The sequence below is a fragment of the Eurytemora carolleeae genome, unplaced genomic scaffold (assembly GCF_000591075.1).
Source record: "Eurytemora carolleeae unplaced genomic scaffold, Eaff_2.0 scaffold696, whole genome shotgun sequence".
Taxonomy (NCBI): domain Eukaryota; kingdom Metazoa; phylum Arthropoda; class Copepoda; order Calanoida; family Temoridae; genus Eurytemora; species Eurytemora carolleeae.
In genome coordinates this window covers 1-17,393 of record NW_019396588.1, presented here as the reverse complement: position 1 = coordinate 17,393, position 17,393 = coordinate 1, and the positions used below count along the sequence as shown (strand labels likewise).

General features: G+C 31.0%; 1 protein-coding gene across 1 annotated transcript; it reads left to right on the top strand.

Moving 5' to 3' along the window:
- Positions 1–3: 3 nt before the first annotated feature.
- LOC111705957 (uncharacterized) lies at positions 4–16,826 on the top strand (the record flags this gene model as incomplete). Its single annotated transcript, XM_023478671.1, is given in 18 exon segments — positions 4–51; positions 113–226; positions 1,703–1,797; positions 2,230–2,321; positions 2,379–2,434; positions 6,812–6,872; positions 7,771–7,809; positions 7,881–7,918; positions 8,100–8,166; positions 9,287–9,374; positions 12,829–12,907; positions 13,064–13,133; positions 13,193–13,214; positions 14,185–14,273; positions 15,468–15,524; positions 15,581–15,664; positions 16,597–16,689; positions 16,758–16,826. Coding segments are annotated over 15 exon segments (915 nt in total), but the record flags the coding sequence as incomplete, so codon positions are not given.
- Positions 16,827–17,393: the final 567 nt, after the last annotated feature.

Sequence of the window (17,393 nt, the reverse complement as noted above, 5' to 3'; positions counted from 1 at the left end):
TTTGCGACGTTTGGTGTTACTCTCAAAATGTTCATCGTTATTTACATATTGGTAAGTATATTAGTTATGTAGTATAAAAGAAAACTAATAAAATCTCAATCCTAAATTACAGGGACCTACATAAGCAGAAGTGTACTGGCGCCTGGTCAACATATTATTCAGATGTAGTTTTTAACAAAAAGCAGGATTTAAGACTTCCAGACTCTTATTATTATCAACAAATTAGGTAGAAATCAAACAAATAAGCTGCCTTGTGAATATAGTTTATAAAATTTTACCTAAAAATATGTTGACAGCCCCAAATTTGAGGTAGAACAAATTTGCGCAATTGCAATGAAATGGTGCATGTGGTACCATACTTTTTGCTTAATTCCTGCAATTGCGATCAACGTAGTAATCTCTAAATCTTAGTCTTGATTTTAATTATGATATTGCGACATTTAGTTGACTGTTATAATAGACTTATTATAACAATCAGTTATTGAAATTTTTTTATAAATTACCACTGGGTATTTTGGAAACGTCAATATCAAATCCAAACATAAATTAAAATTAAAACATGTTTTATATATTTGTAAATTTTAAAATGTTTGGTATTTTAATGCCATAGGAAATATTTTGACGTGTCATATTTCAACTCTTTTATCATCAAGAGTTTTAGTTATTGGTTACATTGAGCAACAACAGGGACTTTTATTTCACTAACATTTAATGTTTTAAAATTTGGTGATGATGATTAACCAAACCTCTGTAGAGTAAAAAAGTAGATGTTAGTTCCACATTTATTGAAAATATATTTTGGTCTGATTTAATGTTTTCTAAAATCAGTTGATCTTAGCCTTTTGATTCTAAAAAATCAAAAAAGTGCTGAAAGAAAATTTCTGATGGCTAAACTCATTCTTACTGAAATCCAATAATTTGTTTCCAAATGATTGTGATATTTAAAGGGAGTGATTGGTAAAACACCATAGTTGAGCTAAGAGTGTAGCATTAACTCTTTAACTGTAATAATTTATTTTATTTAAGTGTTTCAATATTTCTAAATTTTTATATGATATAATATAGAAATATTTTCTATATTTCTAGTTAGTCATTTTTACATTTTGATCATCCATCCTTCAATCATTCTTTGGCTAATTTTGAAAACTGTTCTTGCAGTTAGCCAAATTGCAAAAAAGAACTTTTTTTTCAAAACCCTGTATTTTGAAACTATTCTGAATTCTTAAAGACACAAGGGGGGGGGGGGTAAGAGGAGCAAGGTCACTACCCTCTCCCCTTGCATTACTTTCATATTTTGCTTGAGTCAGCTTTTCTACACATTTTCCAGCATGCTTCATTTTGGGTAGGAATACATAGAAGGGGGATGTAACGTCTGCCATCATGTGTATTTGTCTTCATTCCCTAATGGTGAAAAAAAGATGGTGTAAAGCTCAAGTTCCCTTCTAATTTTCCTGTTCACAGTTTTCTTCTACTTTTTGGTTTAACTTGATTTTACAAATAGTTCTTTTGACAACGAGTTGTGGAGCAGGCAGGAGAGATATGGAGGTTTGTAGGAGGAAGGGTATATGGGATTGCTCCCTGTTGTCCTTGTGTATTATAATCTTTCTAAGTTAAGGAGGATGAAGGAAAACCTATAACTGCACAAATGGGGAGTTGTGAGCCCTGAAAATTCCATCAGTGGCTTCATTTATGACATTTCTAGGGTTGGTTATGGTTCATTTCCTGGTGTATTTACTGTTGAAGATAACCAAGCTGATATTAAAACAACTTTTGGATATATTGTGAAATCTTTTACAGGTTACTTTTTGCTGCTAGCAACAATTCCCAAATTCTAAATTATTACCTAAATATATATACTTCACTTTTCTGTCCATTTGAATCCAATAAATGTTAAAACAGCTGAACTAAAATTTGTGAAGGGCCTTTTTTAAATCACAAAGAAAAAATCCCCCAACAGGAATTGAGATTTTGCCACAAACTCTGATTTTTAAATCCATATATTTTTGTAACCCAATGTCACAGTTCCTAGAAATTTTTAAACTTTGAATTATTTTAGATTAAATAAGTTTGAAGGGTTAATGGGTTAAAGGGTTACAAAGATTACAAAGATACATGGATTTGAGTTTGTGACAAAGACTCAATTCCTTTGAAAATGATTTAAGGTTTTAGGACTGTAATATTTTCAAACTCTAATTTTCAAATTTTGTAATTTTGTTTTTAAAACTGTAGATAAGTTCAAGCTTCAAACTACATTTAAACAAGCCTATGATCCAGGAGAAAAAGATTCCAACAGCACCAAATGGACTGGGCTGATAGGAATGGTAAAAGTTGATGAACCTAAATATGCATTTTTTTTCTTATCTATAAAATGTCTAAAGATAGGATATAATGAGGTGGATCTTGGGGTACCTTCTCTTGGCATTACCCCAGAAATGTGAGTAGTCCCATATATAAATAACAAACTTTATCATAATGTTTTTTAAAAACATGAAAATATTGTTGTTTTGATAGGATTGATGAAAGCATTTAAAAAAAATTTAATTGGATTGTGTATCCTTTGACTCCTAGAGTCTGCTAGCAGATTTCTTAATCAGATTATCTTAACCCTAGACAGTTTTTAGCATTTTTGACACTACCACCTTAAAATGTTTTCACTTTTAAGGAAAAGTAATTTAATGCAAAGGGTAGGGTTACAGGTAAGGCTGGGCAAAGTTTTGTTAGGGGAACGGAGGTTTCCAAAAAATTAAGGGAAGACTCCGTTAACAAATGGAAAAAACTGGTAATTTTTTAACTGTAAACATAACTGTTAAGCCAGTTGAAAACAAAAATGGGATGGATTTTTTTTAGACGGTGAATTTCGTTTTCTTTTGGCTAAACGTTGCATTAAACTTGAAAAAAAAATAGTTTTCTTAGATACTTATGCTCAGTCCACAGAAACGGATAGATGTAATTCAAGTGCCTTAAAAATTAGACAAACCGCTAACATTGTTAATACTACATAAGATTGTTAACCGCTGTACCATTAACAACTTTATAACCATTAATGAATTTTTTGTTGGCGCTTTGCACCATAAATACTGAAATAGATTGCTAACATCTAACAATTTCTTTTACTGATAAAAATTTTTTTTTGGCACTTAATGCCATTAATACTAAAATAGACTATAAATGGCTGCAAATTTTTTATTCTTTTAACCGTTATTGACTGGAGCCATCATCAATTGTTGAAACTTTTCTGTTAAAGGGGTTGATAAAATTAAGATTTTTAATCAATGGTAATTTGAAAAAAAATGATTTTAACAATACGAACATTCCAACTTTACCTTTAAAAAAACAGCTAATGAAAATTTATCTTTTTTAATGGTTGGAACTAACCATTAACAAAAGGGCTAGAAAAAGTTGGAAAGTGCCTAGCCCTAGGTGCAGGGTGTTAAAAAAGCTAGTTTAAAATAGCCTATAACATTTTTGTGATTAAAGATACAGATCTAACAACTACATTATTGACAAACCCTTTATTATTCTGGCCTTGAAAAATTGGGCTTTGCATATGCATTGCAACCCTTAACCTTTACTCTAAGCTGTATTTTAATTTTGATAAAATGGCCATGTTCTTACTTTTTACTCTGTTATGGTTTACAAACTTATTCAACATAAGAAGAGAAAGGTAAAAATAGTGAAATACAAATACAAATTCTTCTGTAGAAATAGACATTGGTTAATTTTGCACAGTTATGCTAGAAAATTGGATATTTAGCATGGCTAAAACATTTTGCTAAAATGCTAAATTTGCATTGAAATTTCTCTCGATACCAAAGAGACTAATGAGGAACTGGAGAAGTTAAGATTAAAGAACAGGGATGGTTTGATGAATGCAAGGATTAATACATCATATGGAGAGTCCTAATTGCCTTTGACAATGTTGATTATCATAAATAATGACTCAGACTCAGATACACAACGAAGAATGTCCAGTGGATCTATAAGGATGTCAAAGCAACTTCACAACAGTCTGGGGGAATATGGGGAGAAACAGCAAGATCAAGCAAACTAATCTGGAGGAATGATCTCAGGAGGCAGGATGAGAAAAAGTAGGATCATCATTGAAGAAGCTATCCCAAATGACTTTAACAGGCCCATGCTAATGCTTTGGGAGTGGCTGTTCAGAGCGAGTAATGAATATTCTGAAGTTGTCACTCTTGCCATTTCACATCAACACAAGATTAGGGTAGGTATCAGTTCCAAGTTCCTTGTCTACATACTGTGGGTATAAGGATGTGGAGAGATTTAAAAACAGGTTCACTGATGATGTAAAATGGATCAATGTCTCTGACTGAAACCTAGGAATGGTTTGATTCTCAACAATGGAAGGAGAGATGGAAACCATAGAAGAGCATTAGGGTTTCCAGTCGTAATTATGCGTAATTACACATTACACTTTCTTTCACAAACGGAGAAGCATTATGCAAATTTCTGTGTTAATTACATATACAAAAGAAAGTCTAGTTTCGCATAATTAAGGCGTAATTACACAAAATTATGTAATACAAAACCATTCCATAATTAGTAAGGTAATTCTCAGAAATGAATATAGATGTTAGTTCCACATTTTATTGAAAATATGCTTCCGTCTAGATTGACCCTCATTAGTTCTCACAATATAAAAACCATCAAAATTGATGTGAAAACCCACAAAAAATAAACAAACAAAAAAGATTATTTAAGATTTTTTTGTAATGGGTTGTCGAATGGACAAAAGGGAAACGAACTCAGATCATGAGGTGGAAAAAAGATAATTTGCAAATATCCACTTTTAAAAATGCTTTAAGACACTTATTATTCCTTGAGATTGTTTCTGTCAAATGAAGATTAAAAACAAACTGTTTAGTTTATATGGTTAGTGTATACAGTGGTGGTGGGGGTTGGTCTAATTAACAAACTTTACAGTAAATCAGGGGGAGGGCGGTTTGTCTAAGGAGGGGTATTTATACCTTTTAAAGAATTCAAAATAAACAGTATTTGAATACTGAATTACAGTTTACAATTAAATAAAAACTATTTTTTTCTGTTATTTTCTGCGAGTTCAGTCATAAAATCTCTGATGTATTTAAACTTCTCCAAAGGTCCCAAACCTTCTCTAATACGCTAACTTTTAGATTGTAGAGTTCATGTCCAGGAAGGTTAAAATGTTCTCCTGTATGCTGGTTTGTATGAAGGTTTCGCTATTTAGGCCTAATTATTGCAACATTTCGCAAAATTACTTTTGTAGAAATGTCATTAAATTACAGTGTAATTTTGTGAAATTTTGTTAATCATGCAAAATTACGCTGTAGAAATTAAGTGAACTACACTGTAATTAATTTTTTACAATGAAATTTTTGACAAATTTGGCTGAGTATTGCATCTTGAAATATCACAAAGTTGGTTAATGAGTGATATTAAGATGGATTTAGTATTAAGAGTCAGTAATTGAATTATCATTAGGCTTTGTGATATTTCAAGAAGCAATAATCAGTCAAATTTGTCAAAAATTTCATTGTAAAACATTTTAAGAATTCAAAACACAAAATATTAATCTTCAGTAGAATTGAAAAGATGGTTTGAGTTGTGCTATTTTGCGTGACCCGTCTGGATTTTTTAAAATCACACTTTAAAGGCCCTAAATATACCATTTAAAAAAGTAGTTTTGCCCGGAAGAGTCAAATGTGGTGGTACGGAAGGGGAATTATTGGTGGCTCATGGCTGCCAGAAGAGAAAAAAGCTAATATGTGGCATGGAAGGGGAAATAGTAGTGGTCCATGGCCCCCTGCCTTCCCCAGCTCTACATATAAACTTGTTTGTTTTTTATCTTCATTCGACAGAAACAATCTCAAGGAATAAAAGTTGTCTGAAAAAAAAAAAAATTTAAGTGAATTTTTGCAAATTATCTTTTTTCCATCTCATGATCTGAGTTTGCTTCTCTTTTGTCCATTTGACAGCCCATTTGAATTTTTTTAAATAATCTTTTTGTTTGTTTTTTTCTTGTGGTTTTTAACATCAATTTTGATGGTTATTACAACCTGACTGACAAGGGTCAACCAAGACCGAAATATATTTTCAATAAAATGTGGAACTAACCTCTTCTTTTTCTCCCTTCAGAGGTTTGGTCCATCACCATAAGCAAAATTTGATTCAATTTGATAGTATTTAAATTATCCAATCATGGTTGTATCGCACATATCCTTACACATATTTTCCTGCTGTATTCATGTCTGAAAATTAATATGTACTTTACTAATTACTGAATTATTGGTTTCTTATTACATAATTTTGCGGAAGTACGCTTTAATTACGCAAAACTTGACTTTCTTTCGTATACATAATTTACACATAATTTTGAATAATGCTCCTCAGTAAGTGAAAGAAAGTGTTACGCCTAATTACGTGTAATCACGTGCAATGTAATAATGACTTGAAACCCCCGAAAGAAGGAAATAGGAAGTGGAAGAAAAAAAAAAACATTTATAAACATGAAAAATGGAATAAATTGAGGGACGTAAGTTGACTGAAACTCAGCTTGTTTGCCAAAAATTCTACAACAATGGTAATAATTGAAAGGCCTCTCTTACTATATTTAAGATAATACAAATTCTAGAGTTAAGAAAACACTAGAGTTTTCTAAAATCAGGAAAATGCTAAAATTATCCAACTCTTCAATTCAAGAACTGTTTAACCATACTTTAGTATGACTGTTATAAATAACTAGACTTTAACGAAAAATTCTTTGAATTTACCATTTAAAAGTTTTATTTGTTAAATGGAAACTTAATTTTAGCAACAAATTTGTTGATCCTTCTTTTTACTACCCTGTAGCTCTACCTAGCTGGACAACAAAGGTATAAATTTAGCACCTTAATTAACTGGAAAGGCTCCAGAAATATCAACTCTGTAAATATAAACCCCTGAAATACAAACTCAGGAAATGTAAACCCAAGTAATAAACTGGAAATACCAACTTAAGTTTACTATATCAACCTTAACATATGAGGTCTGTGAAAAATTCTCAAACTCATTTCATTCTTACTTTATTCAAGCAATGCCTGGCCATTTTCCCTACCAATTAAGATCAACAATTTTCATTCAGCCCAAAATTCAGCCCACAATTTCCTTAGGTCCAAAGCATTTAAATTTGGGCTGTTTTCTTGTTTTGGACCTAAGATTTGGGTGGTTGGCCACACTGTCAAACCTAGCCTAGAAGAAGTTAAATGTTAACACTATTTTTTATAAATTTTACTATAGTTTGCATTTTCAGGAGTTTTTCTTTTTGTAAATTATCTTTTCCAGAGTTTGTAATTCTGAACTTCGTCATGGTATTACATTTTTCTGATTTAAATCTAAATGGGATTCTTTTATACTAATATTGGTATTTACAAGTTTCTCAGGGAATCTTGAATTTAATTTTTTTTCTGAAAGCTATATTAATGACTTTAAACACTTCATAAATCAACACTTTTAAAGATCTTTTCTAAACAATCATGAATTTTGATGAAACTTACAGTGGTAGGCAATTGTACCAATACATTAAAGATGACGTTCAGGTTCAATTTTGATTTAATCAAGCTGTTAAACAGCATAGATACACGTAATCATAAAAGTCAAGAGAAGCTATCAATTAAAAAAGTTTCTTTTTAATTATTTGTAAGCTCGTAATTCTAAATAAGCTTGATAACAATAAAAACTTAAATTAAAATTTGTTGTTATTGTATTGCTATAATCACTTACCACTATATTAAGTCTCCAGGGAAATGGCCTCCAGCTTACAATATTCTAAAGGTGATTTTACAATAATGATTTATTAGTTTTAAATCTTAAAAATAGAATTTTTTTTTATTTGCATAACTAAGGTTTTTGATATTTATGCCTGGTCCGCAATTCTTGTAAGGTAATTTCCAGAGCTTGTTTTATATTTAATTAGGTAGACACAGTTTATTAACATTAGACAGCAACATTTGCAAAATTAGTTAAACAGACCACAATTATTTTTTTGTGTTATTTTTCTTATTTAACATTTTTAAAAAAGTAAATAGTTTAAACTGCTAATTTTTTCATATTTTACAAATTAGCCTAGTTTGTGCAACAATCGTGCTGCTATTTCTGTCAAATGTGATAAAATCTCTTGGTTTTAACCAGGTGAAATATTAAAGTAAATAACAAATGAAAAATAGATTAAAGAATTGGATATTTTAAAATTTAATGACACAACAACTAATTACTAACTTACACATTGTTATAATTAAGGCTTTAGATGGAAAATTAAATAAGATGTAATAGCTGTGAATATCAATATCCCTTAGTTAACCCTAACATGCTGGGGTGGGGCATTTGAATCTTGAATTTATCATGTCATATATAATTAAATTTAAATTGTCAGAATAGATTTAAGTTGTTGATATTTTTGAGAATTTTCAGCAAATGATAGAGTTCATATAAAAAACCTCAAAAAATTTACTTTTCTAAAAACGAGCATTTTTGACAGTTTTTGGCCCTAACTCATTTCTTCTTATTATTTTTTTAAGATTTCAGTGGATCTGATTTCCCTGTTTAAAAAAAGGAAATTAATAAGTTAAATGACAATTTCAAGATTAAAAAAAAAATTTTATTTTAAAACTTGGGATTTCCCAATAGAATTTCAGAGCTGTCTACAGTTTTGCTTACAGTATTTAGTACAATGAGAAATGTTACTTAACTCATCACGAGGGCCATTTTTATAAATTAATATTCATTTGAGGAGACCTCAATAAACGTGCATTACAACCCTATACCTTTACTCAACCTTTACCTACCTCCTATGGGGCACTTACCAGGCTATACATAGATTCAGACTATAAAGTTTTAATAAGGTTAAATCCACCCTGCATATAATAACACTATAACAATTATTAAAATTTCAAATCTATAACATTTTCTATTCACTTTAATATACTTTGCTTGTCTGTTTGTATCCAATAACTATCAATAGGGCAGAAAAGATGAAGCCCAAATTTGTTCGTGTCCTTCTGTGACTGATCAAAATTTCAAAAATTTGTGTTTAAAGTCCTTTTTTTTTGCAAAATTTGAAAATGCACAAAAAATATTATGAAATCCGCAAAATTTTAATGTTTTTTTTACACTGTACAGAATGAAGAGCTCACAGAAAAAACCACAATTAAGAGTTGAAATATATGATGTGCACAAAGCACCCTAAAAGCCTTGTAATATATAGAGTATGTCGATAAAAGAATGAAGTAAATGATTAATCCGTACAATCTAGCCGGATAATGTACTGATAGCATTGCTACCATTATCATTGTTAAATGCTGAAGGAATGCCAGACTGGTTTCTCTTCAATAGGAACCGAGGTAAGACCTCTAAAACCTGATATTTTTCTATTTCACTCAGAAAGATTAATCAATTTCTTCTTCTGTCAAAACTGAGTTTAGTCGTTAATTAACACTTAGTCAGTCTTCTGCTAATGACACCAATTGAGAGAAATCCTTCTCTAAAATGTGATACCAACACAATAAGGAAGAAAAAATATGGGGAAAAAGAAACCTCTCCATGCATGAGAAATATCTACTCATGAAGATGCCTGGTTGAATGGAAAGACAAAATTAAATTTTTTTCATGTCAGATTTACAGGTTAAACCATCTTAGACTAATTCACACTGTACAGAAGTACAGAAACCATCTTACAGAACAGTGGAGGGGAAAATTCTAGAGCTAAATAGGCCTGGGCAAAGTACTGTTAGAAAATTTACAGAAGATTCCATTAAAAAATGGCAAAAACCCTAAAATTTTTAATCGTTATCGAAATGGATCAGCCGTTTTGAAATAAAAATAACATTTAAAAATGGTGAATTTTGTTATTTCATTTTTTTCTGGTTAAAATTGTATTAAACTAGTAAAAAAAATTGTATGTGTTTTGATGTTTTTAAATGTTGTCTTATGTATTAAGAAGCTGGACTGCTGAGAATAGAATTTTAATCGCTCTTGCAATAATAAGGCATGTTATTTTAACACAGACTCATTTTAAGACATAATTCCATTAAATTCAGAGATTGATTTGGCAAAAAAGATTAACGTTATTAATATTATTATCTACAAAAATTTCCCACTAATTCTAAAAGTTTTGAATTTTACAACTAAATCTTATTATTTCAATTATTTCTTAATTGGATTAATCTCTTTTAAATTTATTCGAGTCTGTTAACATGATTTGTTGAAGATCAAAATATAAATAAAACTTATACTGTATACTGTCAAAGAGTTGAATTGTAACATTTCATTTGGTTCTACTGCATCCTTATGAAGTTTTTCTGGCGCTACAACATCTGCTCTAATTCCATTTGCTCTATGGTCATTTGCTCTAGTTCCATTTGCTCTATTAACCATTTGCTCTATAGCTCATAGATCACGACGTTTGCTCTATATGTCATCTGCTCTATACGTCAATTTATCTATGACATAACACGTCATTTGCTCTATAAACATTTTTATGACTGTGATGGTCTAATTGCTCTACTCAACATTTGCTCTATGAGTAAACACGTCATTTGCTCTATAAACATATTTTACAAATATCTAATCATATTAAAACTATATTTTTACAATTTTACATTTTACAATTCTTCCTACAGTTTCATTATTCCGCCAACTTCCTGGAGATAGTTTTGTTTGTCTGGTATTTGTGCATAGTGTGAGACCTTAAATATACAGGGTGTCCCACGAAACATGACAATAGCAAGACGACTTGAAAGTCGTCTTTGGTATTTGAATTTATTTGTGACATTTAGTCTTCTATCTACTTTAACATGTATGATTCTTGAAACAATTATCACATAATTCTCCTAGCCCTGGCATTTCCAAAAATTGGTCTGCGTTTTTTGTGCTTTCAATATTACCAGAGATATAAAGAGTTTTGTTCAGATTTCAATTTTGTTAAATAAAAGCAAAATTGTCGAAATCTGAACGAAATTCTTCATATCTCGGGCAATATTGAAAGCACAAAAATGGCAGACCACATTTTGGAAATGGCAGGACAAGGGACATTTTGGGATTATTATCTCTAGAAATTTACTTCTAAAATTAGGTTGACAAATAAACGCAGCAAATTATATCAAAAATCAAGACGACATTCAAGTCGTCCTGCATACTGTCATGGTTCGTGGGACACCCTGTAGTTTTCACCACATATTAGGCTTTTTTACCCCTCTTATTATTGAGCAGTCTCTCTGTCATGATGAACTTTGAAGAACTGATTAAAACTGCAATTTGCAAATTTTCCAAAAAAAATCCCGCATTTCATAGTCAAGTTACGCTTAGGAATTCCAATAAAAGCTATTTTATATTGTATTTTTAGATTATAGACCAAATGACGTGTTTAGTCATAGAGCAAATGAGGTATAGAGCAGATTGAATATAGAGCAAATGACTTACAGAGAAAATGACTTGATAGATCAAATGGAACTAGAGCAAATGACCATAGAGCAAATGGAAATAGAGCAGATGTCGTAGCACCGTTTTTCTATGGAAATAAGAGAAGCAGAATTTTTCTACTGAAAACTGATCCTTTGAATAAAGTTGGACTATTAGAATATGCTGTTTTTTTTGAAAAATATTGTCAACAAGTAAAATCTATTTTTAAATCAACATGGATCTTGATAAGTCTTGGCATTGTTTTTCTACCTAAACAATTAGAACTGTAATTATCCATTAATGCTGGCACCGTTAACGATTTCTTGAACAAATTTTAAAAAAATGTCAGTGCTTATCGCTGTTAATAATATATTTTACCGTTAACCACTGGAGTCATTAATGGTTTTTTGATTTTTTCCATTACTGTCGTTAATAAAGTTTAAATTACTAAGTCTTGGTAATTAAAAAAAACGGAAAATGCCATTAATTAAAAAACGTTCTATTCTTGCCTAAAATTAACAGATAACTAAATTTGTTTTAATGCTTGGAACTAACTTTTGACAAAACAGCTTCAAAACGTTGGAATGTGTCCAGCCCTATAGCCAATTCCAGTCTAGTTAGGGGGAAGTGTAGGAGTCGCATAGAAACTTCCTTTTCTGTGAGACACAACTGACAATAGCATAGGCTATGATATGAAAATGATTAGGAGTGAGAAGGAGGATAAGAGAAGTGAATGTGCTAAATGTGATTGAAAAATCTTGATCTCCAGTCTATATCCGCAATCTACAATCCTTGTTACACAAGAAACAAGCCATTAATTAAGTACTAGAAGGCTTGCACTAAACAATGAATTAATGCAAATCCAAAACCTCATATTACAAGATTAAGAGGCATTTAGCAAAAACTTCTGATTGTACAAAATTTGAAAATCGATTTAATTATGAATGGAAACATTACTGTCTGCATGCTTAATCTAAGCACCCCTGATTGCAATATGATTTAAACGTCAGAAAATGAAAATGACATTTTCTTATATGATCTGATGATTGTTACTTATATCAACATTTATGTTTGATATGTATGTATCATCAAATCTTTAAAAAATGTTATTAATTATCAATTTGATTCCTTACAGATTTCAACGAAACATCTAGTTCTTAACTAAAGAATGAATGACTACTAGAAAATTAGTTTTTTGAACAATTTTAACCATTAATAATTATTACAAAATTGTTTTCATGGACCCATGACAAGNGGCAGACAGGAAATTTTGTGATATTGTCAAAAACATTCTGTCTTCCAAGTTTTCCTTGTCCAAAGGTATTGAAGTTTTAAGGTGCATGATTGTGAAAAATAACATGTTTAGGAAATTGGCATTAATTTTTAAAAATATTTTAGTATATTCTGGAAGCATTTTGATACTTACTTGGGCCTTAGCATCTACATTATTAACTTTTGCTTTTGCCAGCAATATCAGGTCCCTTAATATTTTCTTCATGATTTTTTTTTTATTTTGCATGAAGCTTATTGGTGTTGTATTTCAATATGATTTTCCTAAAATTACCTAATATTGTTAAGGTGTATGCTTCTAAGTAAATGTCTTATTAATTAATTTTTTTTTACTTTTGGGCAGAGCAATATTATTGGCACAATCTACTGAGATTCCTGTGGAGACTTCTGCTGAAATTGTAGAACGAAACATGGTGAATTCTAATATATTATAATTTTGAAATGTAAATAGAATGACATCTTTTCATTTTAGTATCCTATATTGGTAGAATCAGGTTAAGCTGCATTGATAAAGCAATTCTGCTGTTTGATTTTTAAATGATCTAAAACTTTTACGCAATATCAATATATTAAATGTATTATTCAATTATTTATTCAATTTTGAGTGAAATTATCACACCTAATTGTGTCTGTCAAAAGTAACTTTATCACCCTGCTTATCGAATTTGAAAGCTCATACCTAATATTTCCTGTTGCAGGGTGATAAAGTTACTTTATCACCCTGCAACAGAGTGATTGAGTAAATTAAACAAACTTGAAAAAATAAAAATAAGGGCAAAAACCTTTTTTGCACTTAAAGGGAGTGATGGCAAAGAATGAAAGGGGCTGTAGGCATACCTGAAAAAATATTGTTGATGGTTGCAATGCAACTAATCTTACTTCCATCTGTTGCGTATATAAGGACAAATTTTCTTAAATGACTCATACCAAAGAACATAGTGTCCATATACAAATTCAGGAAGTTGCAACCTACAACTTGGATTGTAAAAAAATCAATTTAATTCCAAAAAACCATTCAGATATTAAAACCTATAATCATTAATTATTTTTTGAAGCATTCATACATAGTTGATATTTAATAATATTTTTGATTTTGTTCTTTTTAAATATTATTTATAGATTACAACTCATTTCCTCTGGCTTGTGCTGGATTTTTGAACATTTCTGGAAAATATGAAATACATTCTTTCCTTTAAGACAAATTTCTCCTTGTAGACGAAACAGATATAACTAAGATTTGTAGAGACCACCATCGACAATTTTTCGCACAAGTCTTTCCCCCCTTTAATTTTTTTGCAAACATTCCCTTTAATAATACCCATTGCAAAAACATTAATAGATGCTTTGGGCCTATACATTTAATGATAATATCTTTTTTTTGGATATTTACACTTTACTGTACAGAGATACTTAAGAACAGGTATAGCATAAATTAAGTTTAAAAACCAGCATACATAAATTGAGGCAAGAGTTTCTGGTACAACTACTTCATAACATCCCCAAACCCATACCATGTCAAATTGATGGAAGATGTTGTCATTGTGGAATCAGAGGTATTTACTATTATTGACATGGGCAATTTAAGAATGAGACTTTTCAACTTTACTAAATATATTTAAGAAATTATCTTGTTACTCAAATGTCTAAATTGGAACAGATTTTTTTGTTAGGAACCAATTTTGATATCAAAGTTACAATAATCAAATTCTTACATTTAAGACAGATCTATTAAAATTTGGGTTGATGATCTAAATATCCCTTCCAGGGGGAGGTACTGTTCCCCCCCCACCTCCTTGTGACTGCAGAGAAACCAGATCTAGTAATTATCAATAGAATGGAGGAAAAGATGGATATTTTTGAGCTTACTGTCCCATTGGAAACAAATATCAAAAATGCCAACGCTCAAAAGATGAGCAAGTATTAACATTTTATCACAGATATAACAACTAGGGATGTGTCTGTTCATCCTTTTGAAACCGGTTCAAGAGGATATATCTCACCTTCAAATAAGGCGATTCTAAAGAAACTGCATAAGTTCTGCAAACTCAGTGTTAGTTTCAAAGCAATGTGTGAAAATCTATCAAGCCTTGCAATACTGTCATCATACCACATTTTTAGAAAACGAAAAAACACTAGACTGGGACCAAGAAACCCCTTTTCTGAAAACCACCTCTGAATAGCTAAACTATACTCATGCTAAAAGTCTTGTATGGCACCTGTTTTTTGGCAAACCCTGTCAATTATAAAATGCGATATCCAGAGAAAAGAGTATTAGTTTGTAAACTTTTATATTGTTTAATGTAATTTTGCTTTAGACAAATATAAATGATAAATATATTTGGGTCGATGATCTGAATATCCCTTTCGTTTGATCTTGGGTAAAGTTCTGGAAAAATGTGTATTAAACAATTGCAGGGAAGTATTTAAAAGCTAAACTAGCACACCAAAAGCTGCTGTTATTATCGCAAAGATGGCCAATTATATAGGGTTTTGTGCTCTGAGATGGTGTGAAGGACTGTTTGTAAGTTCCTCAACCCTTTCTATAATTCTCATTCTAATAATTCTCCCAGAATTACGCTTTAGTAATGGGTGTAGATGACCCAAAGCCACTGTAGGGGTTAGCACACAGGCTGGAAATACCAATTTGTGGTCATTTGAGGGTTGATTGCTTTGGTTCCCCTTTCCCCTTACTTTAGTGTGCCCTTATTGAACTTCAAGTAAAGGTTGAAGAATAACTATTTTGTTAGATTGATGCAGTGAAACAGATTTATGAAGATAAAAGTGCAGTCTTCTTGGGAGAAAGGGTAAAGGGAAAATAATACATTTTTTTTAAAATAAGTCTCAATTGAATCTTTTTAAGGGATATGTTGAGAACACTTTAATAATGAACTCAGATTTTCTTAAAACTATTCAAGATAAAGGACAGCCATTTCACTATTGTAAGGTAGGAACCTTAACCCTGTAAAGGCTGAGAGGTCTGAATCTATGCACAGCCTGGGGGGGGGGGGGGGTGGCTAGAAAAAAGGCCTTAGAGAATAGGTATAGAAATAAAACCCATGTTCACAGCCCAATGTTTCAAGGCCAGCTCATTGAAAAAGTTAGACCAATAACTTTGATAGTTTGAGTGCTAGAGAGGGTTGATTAAAATGCCCAAAAAAGGGACAAATTTAAATCTTTTTGACAAATATCAAAGTGTGGCACAAGTTTCTACAACCCTTTAAAGGCTGAGGGGTCTAAATCTATGCACAGCCTGGGGGGGGGGGGGGGGGGGGGCGTGGCTAGAAAAAGGCCTTAGAGAATAGGTATAGGAATGAAACCCATGTTGTAGCCCAATGTTTCAAGGTTTTCAGAAATATAGATTTTAGATCTGTAGCTTTAGACACAAAAAACTTAAATGCTATTTTAGTTATTTTTTAAAGACCAGACTTTTTTTCCGCCCTGTCCAAAACCCTATGCATTTAAGTATAAAATAAACTAGTTTGTTTCATATTTCAGGTATTTTAAACTAATGTTAACTTGAATACATTCTGGTTCTTCAAATTGAAACCTTTATCAGCCATTTTGGAAATGTTGGATAGTCAACAGTGCTCTGAAAAGCTTTGTCTGATCAAGAATGTAGTAGAAATCATGATTATAATTTTTAAAACAGATAATTATGGTTTCTTTACAAAAGTGCTTTGAACATTTCTACTGATATGACAGTCAAACCCTTTTAAGTTTATGAAAACAACAATATCTTCCACATTAGTTGTCAGAAAAAGAAAAATTCAACCCAAACACTAACATCCTAATATTGTAACAGTATCTTACAAAGATTGAGGGATAGTTTATTAATCCTGGCATCTGCTTAAATATGCATTTGTTTAATTGTGTTAGGAAAAGTTGGGCTATTCTCACAGTTATGGTCTTGTTCAAAAGGATTCCATTTGGGCAGAACACATTAATTATCATTTTTTGATAAGTGAACAGGTTATCAAACAATATATAGAAATACTTTAGATTAATATTATTAGATATGTAAAATTTGAATTGCTTAGGCTTCTTTTTGGGTGGTCATTGGAAGATTATACCCGTCAATCATATTTGAAGAACCTGCTTTATATTTGGTAAGGTTACCATTAGCATTTTAATTAATGTTTTCATGTGGGAAAAAATGTTCTTTGTTTTTGGAAAGTTTGACTGAACTTTCCAAAGTTTCAGAAAATCCTCAACTATTGCTAGATATGGGGTAATATTTAGCGCAATAATGGACAACATTGTATTTTTCTTTGATATTCAACAGAGAAACTGGAAGATTATTTTTTAATATAAAAATATGATGCAAATTTTGAATTTGCAGAGATAAGCTATCAAGTTTTGTGCTATTATTACACATATTTCAAACAGAAACCTTAGTAAAAGGTTATATTTTACTAATACCTTAAGAAATGCTAGTTACTGGGCCAGTACATAATTTTCTTTTGTGGATTGTCTTTGTAAATTAAGTAACCTCATATTAAATGCCTGATTCACAATAGAACGTTGTTCTAAACCTTTATCTGATCAATAATGTAAAAGAAATAGGTTGTATAATTTGAAAATTGTATACATTTGTATCTCACCAGGGGGTATTCAGGAATTTGTCCAGGGGGGGCTTAAACTTTTTACTTTACAGGGGGGCTCAGCACTCATTG